We start from the raw sequence: 19,410 nt of genomic DNA, 5'->3' as shown, positions 1-19,410 counted from the left end.
AACAAAGCTTTTCATTGCACCTCAGCACGTGACAATAATAAACCAATTTACCAAATAAAATTACAGGGGCTGCTTTACTCCCATGTAAAAATGATGCCCGAGCATATCACTTTAATTCTTGTATAGTTCGCTAATTTTGACGTGACATTCACCTTGCTTTATTGAGAGTTATTTGCAAAGGTCGTTACTTACAAACTTTTGATCCAATTTCTGTAATTAATAAAGAAAAACAAGCCGTGCGGATTGATGACATCGAGAATGTGAGGGAATTATGCCGGAGAAATATGACCGACATTTAAAACAAATACGAGTGACTTTCTAGTGCACGATTTACACACACAAAAAACGGGTACAAATGGGTCGAATTTCTCGGCACTTTTCTTTCCTGGCGAATCCCAGACAAAGCATTAAAGTTTCGCCACACTGCAGAAAACATCTCATTGTAGACAAACCACTCCGTGGCGATTCCCAGTGCTCACACATCGCTGGAACGTTATCCTAATACGCTCACACTCCAATAACTTCCCTCAATACAACCTGACAACCAATCCTTCAAGGACTCTCATTTCAGACCTATGAAAACTCAGGAGTCTATCTCTATCAAATATTAACGCACTCAGTTGCCCAGTCGCGGTGCCGTGACACTCCATCCCAATGACGGCAATATCACTCTCAATGTCCAAGAATCCACTTTATCTAGTTTCCAACCGGTAGACTCATTCCAATCAAATGCCACAATCCATCAGCGCAAAACAAGGCTCGCCCCTCCCCATTTTCCTGAGACTACTACCATACCCCATAACTGTCCCTATCCTAACTAGGCAAATACCCTCAAAACAGTGGTGGGGCGGGACTTTCCTAGTTAAACTCCCATCGATGTGAGTATTCCCCCTAAAACAAGGAGGAGAGGTTTAAAGGCACAGTTCAATCTTCAGATAAACTTACTTACCTCATCAACCACAATCTATGCCTCCGATGTCCAGATTGTGCTCCTTAACTGCGAAGTGGAAAGTTCAAGGGACGTCTGACGAGTAAACTCCAGCTGCAGAGCGGGCTCAGATTCGGATTTGGGCACCCAATCGCTCTGATTCTTGGGAGATGCAGTTCCGACGCAGTCAGCGCTCGCACTCGGTTGAGGGAAGCCCAATCTGACAACAGACTCCAGCTCCCAGAGTTCAGCTTTCACCTGATGCCAAAAGAGCCTTTCAAATCTGTCAGCCAAGTGCCCCGACCAATGGGAGCTGCCGAGGGGGGCGGGATTAGCGAGATGAAGTTTTTTGGGAGAGTGAGAGTTTAGAATTACTGCAGTGAAAAAATCCCCATAACTCAAGCGCCAACAGTAATGTAGGACAAATAGGAAAGGGAAGGAGCCAGAGCCCCACCATCAACAAATGCCATGAAACCTCCCCTCGGCTTCTTCTCTTCAGTAACCCCAGGCGATGGGACTTATTTTACATCAGCAATAATATCGGGGTTGCATTTTTTTCCTGGAAAAACAGCATTGAAACTACTAAATGTTACCTGGAACAGCCGTGGCTATGTCTGAATCCAGAGCCATAACGAACACATTTGGATGTCTCTCCCTTCGGTAAAGACTTTTGGAGCTGGAGGACGAGAAAGGAGCTGCTCTGGGAGAAGAAAACTTGTGGAAATCTTTCTTTAAAAAAATAAAAAAGATAAATATAAATTTTAATGTGATAATAATTTGGGAAAAGGGGAGGGAGTGCTCCCTTGGCTGGGGCTCTCAAACATCAACCGCTCTAGGAGTGGACCTGTCCAGGGTCCTGAAAACATCACGTTATTACCTATCCCAGGACGCTAAAAGAATCGAGATCTTGGAGGGAAGAGAGAGAGAGAGCCAGCAACACACACACACACACACACACACAAAAACGCCAAGACCATTGGAGATTCCTAACGACACCTGCATTAACAGCACTTTCTAACATCGTTCAGGATTCAAAGATGCACAGCCTAGTCGCTCTGCGCCTCTACCTGTGGGAGACAATCGTATTTTTCAGGTAAGATGTTTGTTGTAGCCTTTGCTCTGTTACTGTTATTGCAATAACTAGCAGCGTGGAAACTGGCAGGTTTAATTAAAACAAAGGCTATATATGGTTGCTGAGAGTGCTGTACAGAATTCTGATTTCTAAGAAAGAATGGGGATTATTGTTCTTTCTCCGATTGAGATTGGTACCCGTTTCAATAGATTTACTTTGCCAAATCACCATTAAAGAACACACCGTAATCTCATTTCGGTTTTATGACCGTGCAGCCAAAGCCACAATATTAATTGTGCTGCATTGGATTAGACCGCAGTGATCTGTAGCTCAGCGAAGCTGTCTGTCGAGACCTGCTCGTTGGACAACACCGCCAACTATCGGTGGGACCCGACCTGCACCACACGTCAACTGTGAATGGAACTACTCACAAAAAAATCTTCAAAAGGAATACTTCGTGCTCCTTCCTACTGCCGATTTAATTACTTGGACAGGAACAAACATGTTCTAAAAAGTCTTTTTCGTTTATCGGGCTTTGCAACCCTCAAGAGAACCCGCGGTGAAATTAACGTTAATTATATGTTAAAATCGGTTGCAATAATCTTTCCTTTTTACATCTGCTGGTGCAATGGTCTTGTTTCCTGGGGTGTGCAGGTGAAAGTTTCAGTGCTCCTTGCACCAGATGGAAGCTGCTTTTGGTCAACAAGGCGGACCGTTCATTTTAAAACCTTGACCATTTCTTCTCACCGGGTCAATTAAGTTACTTAAAATGAAGCTAACTTATTCTTGACCCGTTCCGTTTCTACCCGGACGCGGTCCGAGTTTCATCTCCATTTGACCATTTTTGCCGCTATCCTTGAAGATGCACAAGATTGATTTCAAATGGGGCAAAGAACGCATCGATGCCGATGCTGCAATTTAAAGGCGCCTGGTGTACAACGCGCTAAGAGAAGGCGTTTTACAGGTAGTGCCCCTTCATTTGACTCTCCAGAAATAAAGGTGAAGCATTTGGTGGGGAAGTAATTAAAATTACCTGATATGGCGTGCATTTTGTTTTGCAATTTGACGTTAATCCCTGTGATCAAGAAACTGTTCACATCGGTATCTAATTACTGGTGTCTGCACCCTCCCGATAAATTCGCAAACCATCTTTTAGTAGCGTTTCTCAATTGAAATGGAGATCCGCGGTTTCTTGACCATTTGAGAAATAAGTTGTGCTTCAGGAATACAAATTATTTTTTTAATAGAACGCTCCACATCTCGGCAAGTACGTTGCGTAAGCACTGGCTCGGTTTAGGCTCCATAATGACTCTCGTTTAGTGTTTGTAATAACTGACGCTATGGGTTAGCTGAATACAGACAGTTTAGAATCGAAACATCCCACTGCACATGAGCTCTTACAAATAAGATTCGAGATCCTCAATATTTCGAATTCAACAACAAAAAAACATCAGCATGTCGAGGACTGGACTCAGATCATTGAACAGGAGGAACGTGTTCTGATGTTCGGACAACCCGCGTAGAATGGCAATTATTTGCGTCTATTCAATTGTCCCGAATGTTTATGACAACGATTTGCTTCCCTATAGCTGCACCAAGGGTTGGTGTTTATAAATCAGATGTGAGGTCTGAAAATATATACTTGTGTATTCATCAATGCAAACACCAATATCATAGTAAGTTCAACATTATTGCCACTGAGGTCAGAAACAAAATATTGAGGTTATGAATCCCCAGGCTTTATTTTGTAAACTGCAATGTTCTGCGTGACTTTGATACTAATTATTTATTTTGGTTTAAATTTATTTGCAGTTAGTTGTGTGGCTGCTTTTTGTTGTCTCTGTTATTCGGCGCAATTGGAGAATTGATTTTTTTGTTTAGTTGACATTTCTTTCCTGTGTGCATTTCCTTCACACAGTTTGGCCGCGGCTAAGGAGGTGCAAGCTGCGAGGTCTGCCGCCAAACCCCCGTCCCCGTCAGACTTTCTGGACAAGCTGATGGGCAGGACATCGGGATACGATGCGAGGATCAGACCGAATTTCAAAGGTATTATTTACAAACACTGAATTGTTTGTAGCAATGCAGCGAAACATAAATCACTAGTTATGCAACAGCAGCGAGGAGGGGAGGGCGGGAAATCGGATTGAAATCACACCAGTAAACAATGCCAGAACACGGCTGCTGAAACTCAACAATGGGACTACCTGCTCTTTCAATGAGGGAGAGACAAGCAAGGGATAGGGAAATTGATAGCTGACCTTTGCTCTTAAAAGTTATTTTCGAAAAGACTTAAGAGTGAAGCAAACAACCGTATAAAGTGCGTGTGGTATCAAGACGTGATAGATTAATGTCCAGTTTTCAATGATAAATATTGATCTGTCTCATTAATGACAAAACATGCCTAATTATATTGGCGCACGTCCCCTGGCAAAGTCTTCTAACTGCACCTTTATGCTAAAGGTAATAATATAACTTATTCAACAAATGAGCGCAGTAAAATCCTGTGGACTGATTTTGCATCTTGAATTATAACTCCAACTTATTGCTCAAAGCATTCTTCTACTTAACATACTACTTGTAGTATGGGTTCAGTTTTCAAAACAGATACTTTAGTCTAATAAAGTCAATTGAAATTACCTTTTGCTGTCACTTCGTCATTGTGATATCTTGTTGAAATATGTTTTTCACTGCATCTAACACACAATTACAAAGTAACATTTACTGTTGTGGGTTATACATCAGCAGAAAGAAGCAAAATAAATCATCATTTCTGTACTCTTACAGGTTTGCATTTCCAAAATGCTTTATTAAAATTTGTATATTGGTTTGGTGATTGCAAAACACTAAATATTCTCTGATGAAGGAGAGATTGCCTTCTGCTTGTCACATTACTATTAAACTTTAGCTTGAGTATCCCCACTGATTGTCTCATAGACTACAATTCTGTTCCTCACAGAGGAATTTATTAAAGATGGATTGATTTTATGTAGCACACATTAACGTAATATCAATGCCAACAGTCAGTGATTGTGTTCTTCATTAGCTAATCAATAAGACTCCAAAATTATCTGATAGGAGATATACAGGCTGATAAATCTAAAATTCTGAAGCAGGTTGCTTTACAGGTGTACACTGTGTCGAATTATTTCTACAATCCTAAAAGCTCTGCATATCAATAGGTCAGTTGACCAGAGATTTTAATCACTAATGACAGTATATTGACTCTCGAACTAAAGTCATGTAAAGAAGTGATTATTGTTTCAAATTCTTAAACTTCTGTAGTCACAGGGACAAGTGGAAAATTTACCATGCGTGATCATGTAAAATGTTCCCAGGTCAGTGGTGAAACTCGTCTGTTATGCTGAATAATGGATCCCACTTCAAAAAAGCATCAGTGCCACTCCCTCCCCACCCATGCCCCATCCATTGTACCAACGTGATATTTTCATTTTCCACAAATGAGCAAGGCAATCAGATTAATGTCAAAATATGCAGGTTTTTATGTTCCGGACATGTGTTGGAAACTGAGGTAAAACTGCTCCGACATTTCATCTACACCCCTTGTGAAAAGACTAGTGCCATTGAAAATGGCTTGATTTTGATTCAAGAGGGACAAGACGTGCAACAACAAGTCAGATGGATTGGCATCCTCTGCTTTTATGATTTTATTTTACAGTCTAATTTTCCTTAGTAAAATGATGAGTAATGTGCAAAATAATCTCATGGATACAGGCCTTGAAGCAATAAAAACAATAGATACTGTTCAATTTTTAATAAAGCCTTTTAATAAGTTGTGTCACAGGTAGTTTATTAATCCCTTTAAGGCACATGCATAACTGAATGCATGGTCAAAGGACAGAAACAGGGAATAATGATTAATGGGTTAAAAAAACTGGAGAGATATATTGAAGATATATTGGAGAAATATACTGTATTAATAGTTTCTCCTGGGGGCCAGTGTTAAGATTATTACTCAATGCTTAAAAAATAAAGGCGATATGTAGACAGGAAAGTGATGTGAATTCATGAAGTGCCCTATCATGACCTCTAACTGTCCCAATGCATTTTACAGCTAATTAAAATGCTGTTTTAGTTACTGCTGCAGTGTAGGAAATGTGGCAGCCAATTGATGCACAGCAAGCTCTCACAATCAGCCACATGATCACTGGCCAGGACACTAGGGATGTCTCACCTGCTCCTCTTCAGAATGCTGCCATTAGATCACTGAGAGCTCAGTGTAAATTTTCATCCAAAAGGTAGCACTGCTAACGATGCAGCACTCTCTCAGCATCGTATGCAGTGTTAGCTTAGACATCTCTGCTCAAATCCCTGAAGTTGAGCTTGAACTCACAAATATCTGACTCAGACAAAAGTGCCACTAACTTACAACAGATATTAAGATATCAGATGGTGAAGTAGAGAGTCTAGTTAATAGTGAGGAGAGAATAATTTGAATTGGACCCACTAATATTAGTAATTCTTAATTGATCGGGTAATAAATGTAAGGTGAAATTTAATGCCAAAATTTCTGAGCTGGTACATTTTAGAAAGGAAAAGAAGAAATATTTGCTGAAAGAATAAACTTTAAAAGGAATCAGAGATCAGAGGGACTAGTTAAGACAACATTTTTAATTTAGCTACTAAAATTATGAAATGATAGAAGACCCTGTGATGCAAAAGCAAACAGGTAATACAAACTCTACACATTTCATTACCAAGGCTGTAGTCAGAGATCTGTGCCAGTTGTGGCTTCAGGTGCACTTGACTAAGGTAACCTTGGAGGTGGGAAGCTTTATGTTAGAAGAGACACAAGAGAAATGGCAATTTTATTAAAATAACAAAGGTTCGGAGCAGATCTTATAAACATGTTAAAAATACAATTACTCAATAAGGTAATCTATTTCCATTGTTGCTTTGCAAGCTATACTTAACACTGAACTAGGCATGTTTCATTTCTCAATGTCAATTTGTGAATTTAATAAACGGTATAATTTGTAAGCTGAAGTGCTTTGGTGATTATACATTTGCAGGGAGAATATTAAATCTTATTGCTCTCCTCAGAGCAAAGGGTATAAGCAGATTAAATGCAATTCTTAGGTGTTTAGAAAAAGTAAACAAGCAGAAATAGTTTTCAATGGCAGAAGTTTTAATGACCAAATCCAAATGGCAAAAAAAACAGAGCGAGATGAGAAGTGTTTTCTTGTATTAGCAACATGATATGGTGATCTGGAATATACTTTCTGTCAGGAAGAATGAAGCTAATCCAGTATCTTTCAAAGGGGAACTGGATGAACACTTGAAGAGAAAGAAAGGAAGTCAGGGCTAAGTGGAAAGTGCAGAATAATTGGATTAATTTGAATAGCCTTTGGAAAAAGCTGGCATGGAGTTGAAAGGCCAAATGGCCTCCTATGAAGTTCAGTCAGTGACAAAGCTGAAGTATTTGCAATCATCTTCAATCATAACACTGGCTGGATGATCCATCTGGCCCTCTTCCTAAGGTCCCGATCAACACAGAAGCTAGTCTTCTACAATTTCCATGTGATATCAGAAACGGCTGAGTACAGTAGCTACTGCTAAGGTTTAAAGTCCCATCAACATCACTGCAACTATACCGAAGAATTGTACTCCAGAACCAACTGTGTGTTTAGCCAAACTGATCCTCTACCATGGTGTCTACCCAACAAAGTGGAAAATTGTCCAGGTATGTGTTGGCTTCAAAACATAGGACTTAACCAATGTAGTCAATTATCACTCAGTCAGATTCCTCTCAATCATCAACAAGTAATGAAAGTAATTGACAGTGCTATCAAGCAACACTGACCGATACCTGCTCACCAATATTCAGTCAATGTTTTGCCGGAAGTATTCACTTTCAGACCTCATTACAATCCAAAAATGAAAAAAAAAAGAGCTGACTTCCAAGTGGGAAGCGAGATGCACTTGCCCTTGTCATCTTCACAGCATTTGAATTGGTGTGGCATCAAAGAGAACTTGTAAAATTAATGTCAATGAGAATTGTGGGAAAACTCTCCACTGGCTGGAGTCATATCCCGCGCAAAAGAAAGATTATTGTAGACAATGGAAGCCACAAACATCCTAGTTCTAGGTCTTGCAGCAGAATCTCCTCAGGACTGTATTGTGGGCTTCAACAGTTTCATTTATGATTTTCCTTCAATTATAAGTTAAGACGTTTGATTACGCATTGTTCAGTTACACATAGATCTCGATACCCACGTGCAGCTGGAACTGGACAATGTTCAGGCATGGGCTGATAAGTGGTGAGAATTCATATTACACATGGGTCATCAATCATCATCTGCAACCAGAGAGGAAGTCCAACCAGCTTCCCTTGTCTTAAAAACAACATTGCAATCACAAAGTGCACCACTATCAAATCTTAGGGGTAGGTCACCATTCACCAGGAATTCATTAGACCTGCTACGTAAGTCATATGGCTGCAGGAACAGCTCAGGAATTTGGTACCTTGCAGCAAGTGACTCATGATCTAAGCCATCAAATTCTTCTCAGCAAGGCACAGGGCAAAAGTGTGGTGAAATGTTCTCTACTTGCCTGAATGAGTGCAGCTCAACCAATACTCAAATTTCAACATTATCCAGGCAAAGCACCTTTAGCTATAGAGCCTACACCTGTAACCTATATTCTGAGTGCAAATAATTTACACTTCTTTCAAAATTATAAAATAGTCTGAACTATGAAAGGAAAGGACTTTTGCATGTTTAGGGTTAATGAAGCACAACGGTTTTGAACATGGTGGGAGCAGTATGTCCATTAGTTTTTATTGAAGATATGGATTTGTTTTTAAAGAATAAAATATATAATGTGGAGGAAAGACAAGGAAATGAGATGAAATATAGAGCTCTTTCGGAGAACCAGCACAGGCACAAAGAGACAAATAGCTTTGTACTGTAGAGTTGTAGATCCAAGTTAATTATTCCCATGAAATCCCAAAGCTTTTCAATGATAGACATGTAATAATAAATCACGTCTCTACAGATAAACTCTAAGTAGAATTTAAATAACTTATGCTTGTGTACATTATTCTTACAGTATTTGATAAAAAATGATGGGTGTGGATGACGGAATTAAAATTCCCAAAACAGCATTAAAAGAGAACCTAGAATTTTTACGATGAAGTACAGGCCAATGATATTTATTTCAGCCCCTCTTCCCCCAGACACAGCTTCCCCTTCCCTCCCCTTTCAGCATTCTGAAGAAATTGTTACTTCTTTGACTCTCAGCTTAACTCTTCCATCTGTAGCATATGACACCCACTCACCCTTTTCATGCACTTTCCCATGCAACCACAGGAGACACAACAACTTTCCTCCATGCAGGGATGCAGGTGAAGCAACAATTCACTTGGATTACTTACTGCATTAGGTGCCCACATTATGGTCTCCGCTACTTTGGAGAAATCAAACATGGATTGGGTGACTGCTTTGCAGAACATCTCCATTCAGTCTGCAGCAATGATCCTTAGCTTACACTTACATTCCTGTCACTTTACTTCTCCTTCATAAGCCCACTCTGACTGCTCTGTCTTTGACCTCTTACAACGTTCCAATGAAATCCAACATAAACTCAAGGAACAGCATTTACTCTTCCAACCAGGCACATTTTAGCCCTCAGTACTCAGCATTGCATTCAATAACGTCGGAATTCCAGCCGTTCCAGTTTGTTTTAGGATAGGCCAGTTCTAATGTAGTTATTGAGACTGTAACGTTAACTCTATTTTCTCTTTCCATAGATGCTGTTTGATCTGCTGGGTATTTCCAGCATTCTCTATTATTTTAGATTTCCAGCAACTTTTGGCATGTGTTTCTCTCCTCCATCCTTGTTCATCTTCCTCTATTTACACCTTCTCCAGACAAATCAATAGTGATTAACCAGCCACCACCCTCTCTGCACTACCATCTTTCATGTCATTCAGTGTCTCTTGGCCTCCATCCATAGACAGTCATCTTGTTCTCTCCACCCTTCCCTCTTCTCTGCAGATGAAAAACCTTTGATTTATAACTTTTCTGAGTTCTGATGAAATGTCGGCAACCTAAAGTTTACTCTTTTTATCTCTCCACGGATGATATCTGACTTGCTGAGTATTTTCAGCAATTTTGATATTTATTCTTAAATAGCTTAATGAACAGTAGTGTGTAATATAATGGGAAATATGTCATAATGGATGTTGTGTCAGAGTTTGATCGTATATTCTGGTCTGATAGAAATAGGGTATCTTTAAAATACTGTGGTATTTTTTCTTTGCATGTTGAAAGGTATTGGGGCTGATGATTTTCTGCTCAGATACAGGAGAGAAATTCATTTTTGATTGCTCACATCAAATGCATGAGGAGGTTTCAGCTGTCTGTTATCCTCACCTTTGCTCGTTCAGTTCCATATATGGCGGTGAGTATGCCAGTGTCCAAAATTTTCGTTAGTGCTTGTGATCAAAGATGAGTTTCTTCCCCACAATAATCTAGAACTAGCAGCACAATTCATTTCTGGGAAGAAAATTTGTCTACAGTTAGATGAACGGAAGTTGGGCATGCAAATTATAAGGTTTAGGTAAGCCAAACGTTTTAGCTATAGCAGTGTAATAATATTTCGAAAAGCATTTTCTCAGCAACTATGAAGGAAGGTAATCAGAACGAGGTGACATAACAGTAATAGAGACTGAAAATATGGACAATAAGGGGCTGGTGTATGGCATAACAAGAACCATATTGGTAACCATTACAGATATGGCAAAAAATAAGCAGCTAAAATGCTTATATGCTGGATTTAGAAGTAAGGCAATTATTGGGCATAGGCGGTTAGGAAAAGCACAGTAGGAGAAAGGAAGATGTTGAAATGCATTGGGAATAACCATAAGGAATAAAGGGGAATACTGGGCAACAGCAAAAAGATTTGTGGAAGTACATGGAAAGGACAAGTCCAAGGAGAGAGAAAAAATAATATTTACAGCACAAGGGAATTTGTTCAGTAGCTGGTCGAAATTCAAATTCCATTCTAATCAAAACTCCATATTTTCATAACTTGTCCTAATCTCTGAAGTTGAAATTCAGATTAACATAATGCATTTCAAGTGACCTTCCAAGTTGCATGCAATACCAAAATTGTAAAGGTCAAGCACAATGCTGTAAATGAGTGAGGTGAATGAATCTAGACCAACTTGGATTATTATTAATATAAATGAAAATACATTTGTTTATTTTCCTGCTCCTCTGGCTTATCTTGGTGAATCCAACATACCATTTCACCAGGAACTTTGAGCAGTTTAAATAATAATTTTCTTTACATGAAGTCTCTGGCCCTTGTGAAAAGCCCAGCTAGGATACTGCACTTTGAAGTTTCAGTATCATCCAGCATTTCCTGTGATGGATGGCATGATAGTGGACATATTTTGCTGCTTCTTGATAATAAAAATCACATTTCTATGTAATTTGAGCTTGCTAACCAATATCTGTTTTGATTACAATACAGAATTTCATTGAACATTTTTAAATACAACTACCCTACATGCGAGTCAAGGTGAAGTTAACGATTTATGTAACTGAACATTTTTCAGAATATAGTCCTGTGCCAAATGATACCAAATAGATTGAACCATTAATCAAAGTTTCAACAGAATTATTTGTATGAGGTTTGGATAAAGCTTAATCTCCATTTCACTATTACATCAGTGATATGCACCACTAGCTCAAAATAAATGACAAAAATATTTCAAATTCCCTTTCTGTGTGGTGTATTTTAAGACCAAATTCAGCAGTGTAATTACAAAGCAAGATGTGGTCAAAAGGAATAAAATGGACAGGTTCAGAAAATAGTTTCAGCAAAGAAGAAACAGTACTCATGGGAATGTTTGAAAAATAACAAAAATATTATTTAATTGATGGCAAGGATTTTATTAATAATTGTGTTCTTTGGAAATTTGCTGCCTAATGCAAGATCAAAATATATTAAGATCAATAACCATAACCCCAAATTTTGCGATGTATTTCAACCTTTAAGTGATATCCAGGATGCAGTTAAGTTGAGGAAATATTTTACGTTTGCTTTCAGATGAGAATTTTTTCCAGTGTTTAGTCACTGGCCTGAACTGACTCATCCAAATCGACATCAACACGTTTTCCCAGTTTCCATTATTGATGTGTCTTTTGTGTATGCTTAAGTATTAACCACGGCATGACGAGTGAGAAAAATTTGCTTTTGAGGGGTGTAAGTTCACTATATTTTCTTTTTGTTGGCATTCTCCTCCAATATCCTCTGCAGATCATGGCATCATGATGTAATTGATATCATCAGGAACAATAGTTCTGCTGCCAAGATTCTTCCATGTTTCAGGTGGGGAAGAAAATCAACCAGGGGTTTCTGTTCTTGGTGACTTTTAGTGAAATGTCACTCATGTAGATAACAAGGGAGGATTACTAACTAGTGTGGCTCCTCTGTGTTAATTGTCAGATAGTCTGCCAACCCTCATTATCTGGGATTGCACAGGAAAAAATGGTCAGTTGGATGAAGTCAAATTTGGATCCATACCTGAGTCTGAGTCAGCATCTTTAAAAAATAGGAGAGAATTGAGGGGTACCAGGGGAACTGATGTGATTTCACATTTGTATGCAATATGCCAGCAACATAGTTCAACAGAATCCAATCATATTGCCGTTCGTCTAGTATTTAGTATTTTCCTGTGCCAAATTTAAAAATAACCTTCACTATCAAAATAATTTCATCAAAGCTTCTATAATGTCATCTTTTCAGCTGTAAAAAAAGGCAGCAAAAATCTCTATGCTCTATTTACTGATTGGTTTTTCACTGTTACCAATTTGTATGAGCTGTAGCGACTCACCGCACCGGCATCGAACCGGCTCCCGACATCGCGAACGTCGTCGGAGGCCCCGATCCAAGATGGCGTGGGGCCCTCCTTCTTCCCCATCGTCGGGCTAGGAAAGCCCGCGTACGGGAAGGTCAGGTGACCCGCGTGTGACATCAGTGCAGGAACTGTAGCGCAGGAAGTTTTGGGATATTAAAGGCACACTGCACCCCTGTCGTTCATTCGACTTCTGATTTCGAACCAGCGGCTCTGTGTCTTCATTTTGTAGTGTGTAGCTAGCCGCTACGGAGCAACCTTTTAAGGCAGCAAAGTCTTCCTCTGCTTGTGCCATTCAAAGACAAAGAAGAAAAAAAGACTCTAACAGAGATCTGTGCTTATACTTGCATGTTTTATAGAGCCATTGACAAGCTTCCTATAAAATGTGTTGGACTGAAAAGTCCATTCAGTTTGATGTGACCTCTGTTGTGTAGTGAAACTATCTTTCTCTCTTATTCCTATGGAAGCGGTTGGAAAACAGAACTCTGACAATAGAAGGACAAACACTTGGAAAAAGTCAAGGAGTGTGGAGTAATAACTGGAAATTGCCCATTTGCAAATTCACATTCATCTCGTATCCTAGAAGTGAGAAGTCAGAGCATGCACATGACTATAAATAGGTTTACCCTTCATAACAGTACCCTCCTGGGCAGTAGCTTTTTAAAATAATTTCAGAGTATTATCCACTATTTCGACAATCATAACAAGAAGCCAGCATTGACATCACAAGTTTCTGTTTGAAATAAGATACGTTCATGATCTAGGACCTTGGTATTTCAAGTTTTCTATTCTTCAGAGTTCATCCCTTTTAATATGACTCATGTCTAGGATAAAATGAGTAAATTGCTGCCATCAATTGTTGCAGGGTGGTTTTTAGTGTTCAGGATATATTACTACTTGTCGACACTTTAAACATGGCTGATCAGAAAGGTGAAGGAACACAAATCATTGTTTTCTATGCATTAGCTAGAGAATATTCAATGTACTTGACTTTGGGAAATAGCTCCAAATAAATTTGTTTTAGTGGCTCCATATGTTATATAACTTATACAAAGTAAAGAATTCTTCTTGACAGCATGTCACCTTTACTGCTTTAATATGATTCTGTCTTCAACGTGTACAGTAACTCGCTGTGCGATATGGAGACCAGAGTTATGCATAGCAATACCTCATCTGATACAGAGACCAGAACTGTGCACAGTAATGACCAGTCAGATAGGAAAGCCAGAATTGTGCACAGCAGCACCAGTGTGATGGGAAGACCAGAACTGTGCACAGTAACAACCAGTCTGATATGGAGAACAGAACTGTGCACAGTACTGCCCTGTATGACAGAAAGGCCAGAACTATCCACAGTAGTGCCCAGTCTAATATGGTGAACACCCATTTTGATATGGAATCCTGAATTATGCATAGTAACTCACAGTGTAATGTAGAGACCAGACTGTGTACAGTAACTCCCACGGTGATACAAGGGTGAAAACTGTGCAGAAGAACCCCCCAGTGTGACACAGACCAGAACTCTACAGAGTAACACCTGGTCTGACACAAAGACAAGAACAATGAGTTGTAACTACAGGGATGGAGTTGGTAGATTTTTCCAGGGTAACCTTACTGCTGAGTGTCAGTAACAATTTTGGGACCAATTTGAGGTGTGTGATTGTGGATTGTGGCACAATATATCTGAAGTTTAAAAACAAAGTGTTGTGTGATCTGTATATCTAACATCAGCTAACGGAGACCAACTAGCATTAACATCTCAGGTCAGTCCTGTGTTTTCCTTGTCAGAACTGAAGAAAACTGCTTTTGTGATTTGGTCAAAGAGAGGTGGAGAACAAAGATTAAATAAGAATTAAGAGATCCTAAGGGGTCTTGACTAGGTAGATGTAGAAACTCTATTCCTATGGGAATACAATGTTTTCTCTTGTGGGAGAATCTAAAACTTGGGGTCACTGTTTAAAAATAAAGGGTCTCCAAATTAAGAAAAAAAATGATGTGAGTTTTTTCCTCTGAGTTTCATGTGTCTTTGGAACTCTCTTCCTGAGAGAGTGGTGGAAGCAAAGTCTTTGAATATTTTTAAGGCAGATAAATTCTCAATAAACAAAGGCAAAATAGGTGAAAGATTACCAGATGGACCTGGGGTCACAATCAGATCAGCCGTCACCTTTTTGAGCAGGCTTGAGAGGCCAAGGAGCTTATGTTACTCGTAACATTATATTTGTATATCTGCTTGGAGCCTTACTTTTTTCATTTTAGGTTCAACTTTTATATCTAGAATGTATCTTATTTTCTTCTGGTTTGTGCAGATGCTATGCACAGATTAGTAATGCAATGTTGAGGTGGAGTCCTGTTTGAATTATCACAATATTACTGTGATTTACTGTGTTATATTCAGATACTACGTACAGTCCTTAACTCATCATGCAATATAGCAGCATTGGAAGGGTAGATATAAAATAACAAATTCTGAAAGAGTTAAAGATTCTAGCCAGTGTGACGAATATTGATAAATCCTCTGATCAAAATACAAATGCGACACTGAACTGAAAGGTGCATTTAATAATTGATGATCATTTTTCTGAGAATAATTGTTAAGGAATCCCAGGGAATGGATAATGTTTCAATCAATCATGATTTAGGGATATTATCAGGTCCTTTGACAATACCAGGTAACATAATTCTTGATTGTTTATCTGTGCTTGTCACTTACCAAGCATTCTGTTTCAACCACAACTTGTATTTCTTTTGCATCTTTAACATAGTAAAACATTCTAAGCTGATTCATTGGAGGGTTATCAAACAAAGCAGCCACTGATAGAATTAGACCTGTCGGGTTGTTAGATGAAGCAAAATGCCATCTCAGGGAGTCAAAGGACCATTTGAAGAACATAAGAATATGTGTGTACTTACGATAATGAAAAGCATAGGAGTATTCTATGTAAATATAATGGTGGGTAATGGAGTGTAGACCTATGGAAGAGTAGTGGAATTCCACAGGAAATAAAGGGAGCAAGTGTGTCCATAATTCTCAGGAAATAAGGGAGTATAAATGCCCCTTGTTCCAAGGAAATGAAAGACACAGGCCTACATCTCCGGTCATACAACAGTTCAGATGATGTCTCGCCCTGAAATGTCATCTGTCCATTTCCCTGTGCAGATGCTGCCTGACCCATTGAGTCCCTCCAGCAGTTTGTCTTTTGCTCCAAACTCCAGCATTCTCTTGTGTCTTCTACATCTCATGGTTGGAAAGCCAGAGTAGAATTGAACTTTGATTAAGAGACCCGCATCCAAAACTTCAATCCTCTCCTTTTGCATGTGCAGTAAGGCAGACTCACTGCACATAATGGACACTGATGGCTCGCTGGAGGGTCAGTAGAGAACTACCATACAGCTGCATGGAAGTATGAATGCAATGGAGCACAGATCCCAATCTGTGTCTGGATTCACTGTTCTGGCCCTTCAGTTTTGTACCAGGCATGGGCTTATTCATTTGAATAGAGTCAGCAACTCTCATTAAGATGGTAAGTGGAGATTGATGATTTGCTCTCTTTTTAGTTTATTTTAATTAAAATTGATACTTTCATTAATTTATGCCAGCTAATTGTGTTTAAGCAAATTTATATATTTTTAAAAATTTCTTTCAACTGTTCTAAAATGCCTCTGAGGACTAGGAAAGAGTGGAAGATCTACAGTGACTGGGATCTTGTCATGGCTGCTCTGATTTGGTGAGGCTTCGAAGTTATTGGAAACCATGGGAGTGACTGCAAAGCACAAGCCAAGTCCAGCCCATCACATGTTGGTATTTACCATGCTGGGCAAATAACATATGGATCAGGAGTTCAGATTCTTTATGGCAGTTTGTAATATTGAATGAAATAAATTCTTGCACCAACAAATGGCTGCAAAAACCCAATTCATTTAAGAATGGGAACTTGCAACCCTACCCCTTTCGATCCAAAATAGTCCAGGTTTGACCCAAAATGCCTTCCGAAGTGACTTAACCCGAGATGGATAATACATGTTGGCATCTATCCCTTCCACTTCCAGTCAACTGTAGCTGCAACAAACATGCTGGGGTTCTTAAATTATAAGAGTCCTAAATATCTCCCTTGGTGGGTTGTGGTTTGGGGACAGTTTTGTGCTGTGATACCACTTGCTCACTCTGCCACTGCCATGGGTCAGTACTGAAGGATGCTCCCTGTATCCATCACCCACTTGCAGCACACCCAGTATCTGTGACCTGCAGACAGATATGCAGCTGGACATTCTGGGAAGTTTATCTGGGCGCAAGGTTGGAGGCCTTTTAAATATGTTTATGAAACAAAAATGAACAGTCAATGTTAAGTTCTAAGTATTTTCTTATTTAATAAGATTTGCAGAGAGCTGAGATATAACATATAACTTTGACTTAGAATGGAAGGCTTTAGAGTAATATCATAAGATACCTGATTATATCCCACTTGACCTTTAATGCTTCATTCTTGCAAGTATTTGGGAGACGAATAATTGTTTCAGAAGCTGTACCTTTCAAAATTTCTTCATCCCTACTTTATCAAAAGCAGGGCCACACATAATTCAAAATTATCTCACAGGAAACATTAAGTAGAATGTCCAATATTAATATCACTGTAGTGAATAATTAGTTGTCTGCCACTTCTTACTGAGCATAGATTTTATATTTCTCAGTTGCAAATTTGCCAAAACTAAGTAAAACAATCACACAAAAATATCTTAGAATCCTCTGACCCTGTTAATGGCAGTATCAGAAAATAATGTATGTTGTACCCCAGAGGGCAATGGTCATGAGGTTGACTTGTACTGTACAACTGCCATATCTTGTTTGAATGGGCTGTTTTAAAAATACCACAACCTTTATGACAAGGGTCAACCAAATGTACAAAATTGTTTATCAGACTTTGTCCTTTGACTCTCTAAAATTGTTCTTATAATGCTCATTAACTATTTGTACATCTACACAATTGCACAATGTCAGCGCAACATTGTGGGCCAAAGGGTCTGTACTGTACTGCAGTGTTCTATGTACTTCTAACTATTTACGATAACTATTTAGATTTATGGGGATTCTGCCAGGACTCGAGGACCTGAGTTATAGGAAGAGGTTGGGCAGGCTAGGACTTTATTCCTGGGAGCATAGGAGATTGAGGGGTGACCTTATAGCAGTGTATAAAATCATGAGGGACATAGATAGGGTGAACACACATAGTCTTTTACCCAGGGAAGGGGAACTAAAAACTAGAGGGCATAGGTTTAAGGTGAGAGGTGAAAAATTTAAAGGGAACCTGAGGGGCAACTTCTTCACGCAGAGGGTGATGTGCATATGGAATGAGCTGCCAGAGAAAGTGGTTGAGGCAGGTACATTAACAACATTCAGAAGACATTTGGATAAGTACATGGATAGGGAGGGTTTACAGGGATATGGGCCAAACACAGGCAAAGGGACTAGTTTGGTGGGCACCATGGTTGGCATGAACAAGTGGGGCTGAAGGGCCTGTTTCCATGCTGTATGACTCTATGACTCTGTTGTCTTGTGAACCTGCCATAAACATCAAGGAATTAAGTAGCTATTTTGTCAATGCTCTTTATGAAATAATGCAAGTGAGTAGCTTATCACAGTGGGGTGCAGGCTTGCCACCTGCTTCTGATGGCTGGACTCTTGCCCTATTTTGAAGACAGGCAAGCTTCATGCTCTGGTCAAGGGTCCTCCTTCAACACAATATCTCCAAGTCACATGGTATCATGTAGCTTGGAGGCTTACAGGAGGTTTAATCTTATGGAGGTAAGAAAGTAGAGGGCTGGTGGTTCTGGGGCAAGGAAAGAGGAGGTCTATGACTATAGCTGTCCATTTATTTATTGTTATTATTATAGTGCCCAAAGGAACATCCTTCAATTTGTGGTGAACCAATGATTAATATTTTGCTTCCCTTGCTGGGACATATTGCTCTTCAGCACCACATACAAATGGGTGGTTGAGATTTGCTTTGGAATTCTATGGACTGATTTACATGCAGCGATCCTCCTCAATGGACATTCAAAGTCCCAATAAATATGGTCTAGAGAGAACACTGCAGTAAGTTTCCCACAGCTGTTTTATGCACATATCTCTTCAATCCACCTCCCTTCCCTAATATATTCCAGATGGAACATCCCATTGAGTAGGCCAAGTACAAATTGAAATTAAGGTATCACCTGAAAAGGTGCAAAATTATAAACGATCGTGAACTAAGCATAAAGGCTGAAAATTAAAATGAAACAGGATTTATGTTTGTAGTAACTATTACCTGGGAATTAGTTATATTTATCCAAGTGTGATGCATCCCTGTTCTTAAGCTGATGAAATCTTCTACTTGTGCCTTTAAGTCAGATCACTCTGCTACAGTAAACAGTTGTAATCCAATCTGCTGAATTCCTCAGTGAAGTGACAACCCTTAAGCACTTCACTAGGACTATTATCTTCATTCAGTCCATAAAGGTAAGTCTTAGCTTCCAGGCGCTTGTCACTCTAAC

At 39.3% G+C, this 19,410-nt stretch overlaps 1 protein-coding gene across 1 annotated transcript in view; it reads left to right on the top strand.

The window, feature by feature from the left end:
- The first annotated feature begins 1,965 nt into the window (after positions 1-1,965).
- glra1 (glycine receptor, alpha 1) overlaps positions 1,966-19,410 on the top strand; it is a 68,769-nt gene continuing 51,324 nt past the window's right edge. Inside the window, exons 1-2 of the mRNA XM_052014070.1 lie at positions 1,966-2,021; positions 3,919-4,046. Coding sequence (XP_051870030.1) covers positions 1,966-2,021; positions 3,919-4,046 — 184 coding nt within the window. The remainder of the gene's footprint in view (positions 2,022-3,918; positions 4,047-19,410) is intronic.

This window comes from Pristis pectinata, chromosome 4 (assembly GCF_009764475.1).
Source record: "Pristis pectinata isolate sPriPec2 chromosome 4, sPriPec2.1.pri, whole genome shotgun sequence".
Taxonomy (NCBI): Eukaryota; Metazoa; Chordata; class Chondrichthyes; order Rhinopristiformes; family Pristidae; genus Pristis; species Pristis pectinata.
Note: the sequence above shows the minus strand (reverse complement) of the source record. Positions and strands in the feature narration are given on the sequence as shown.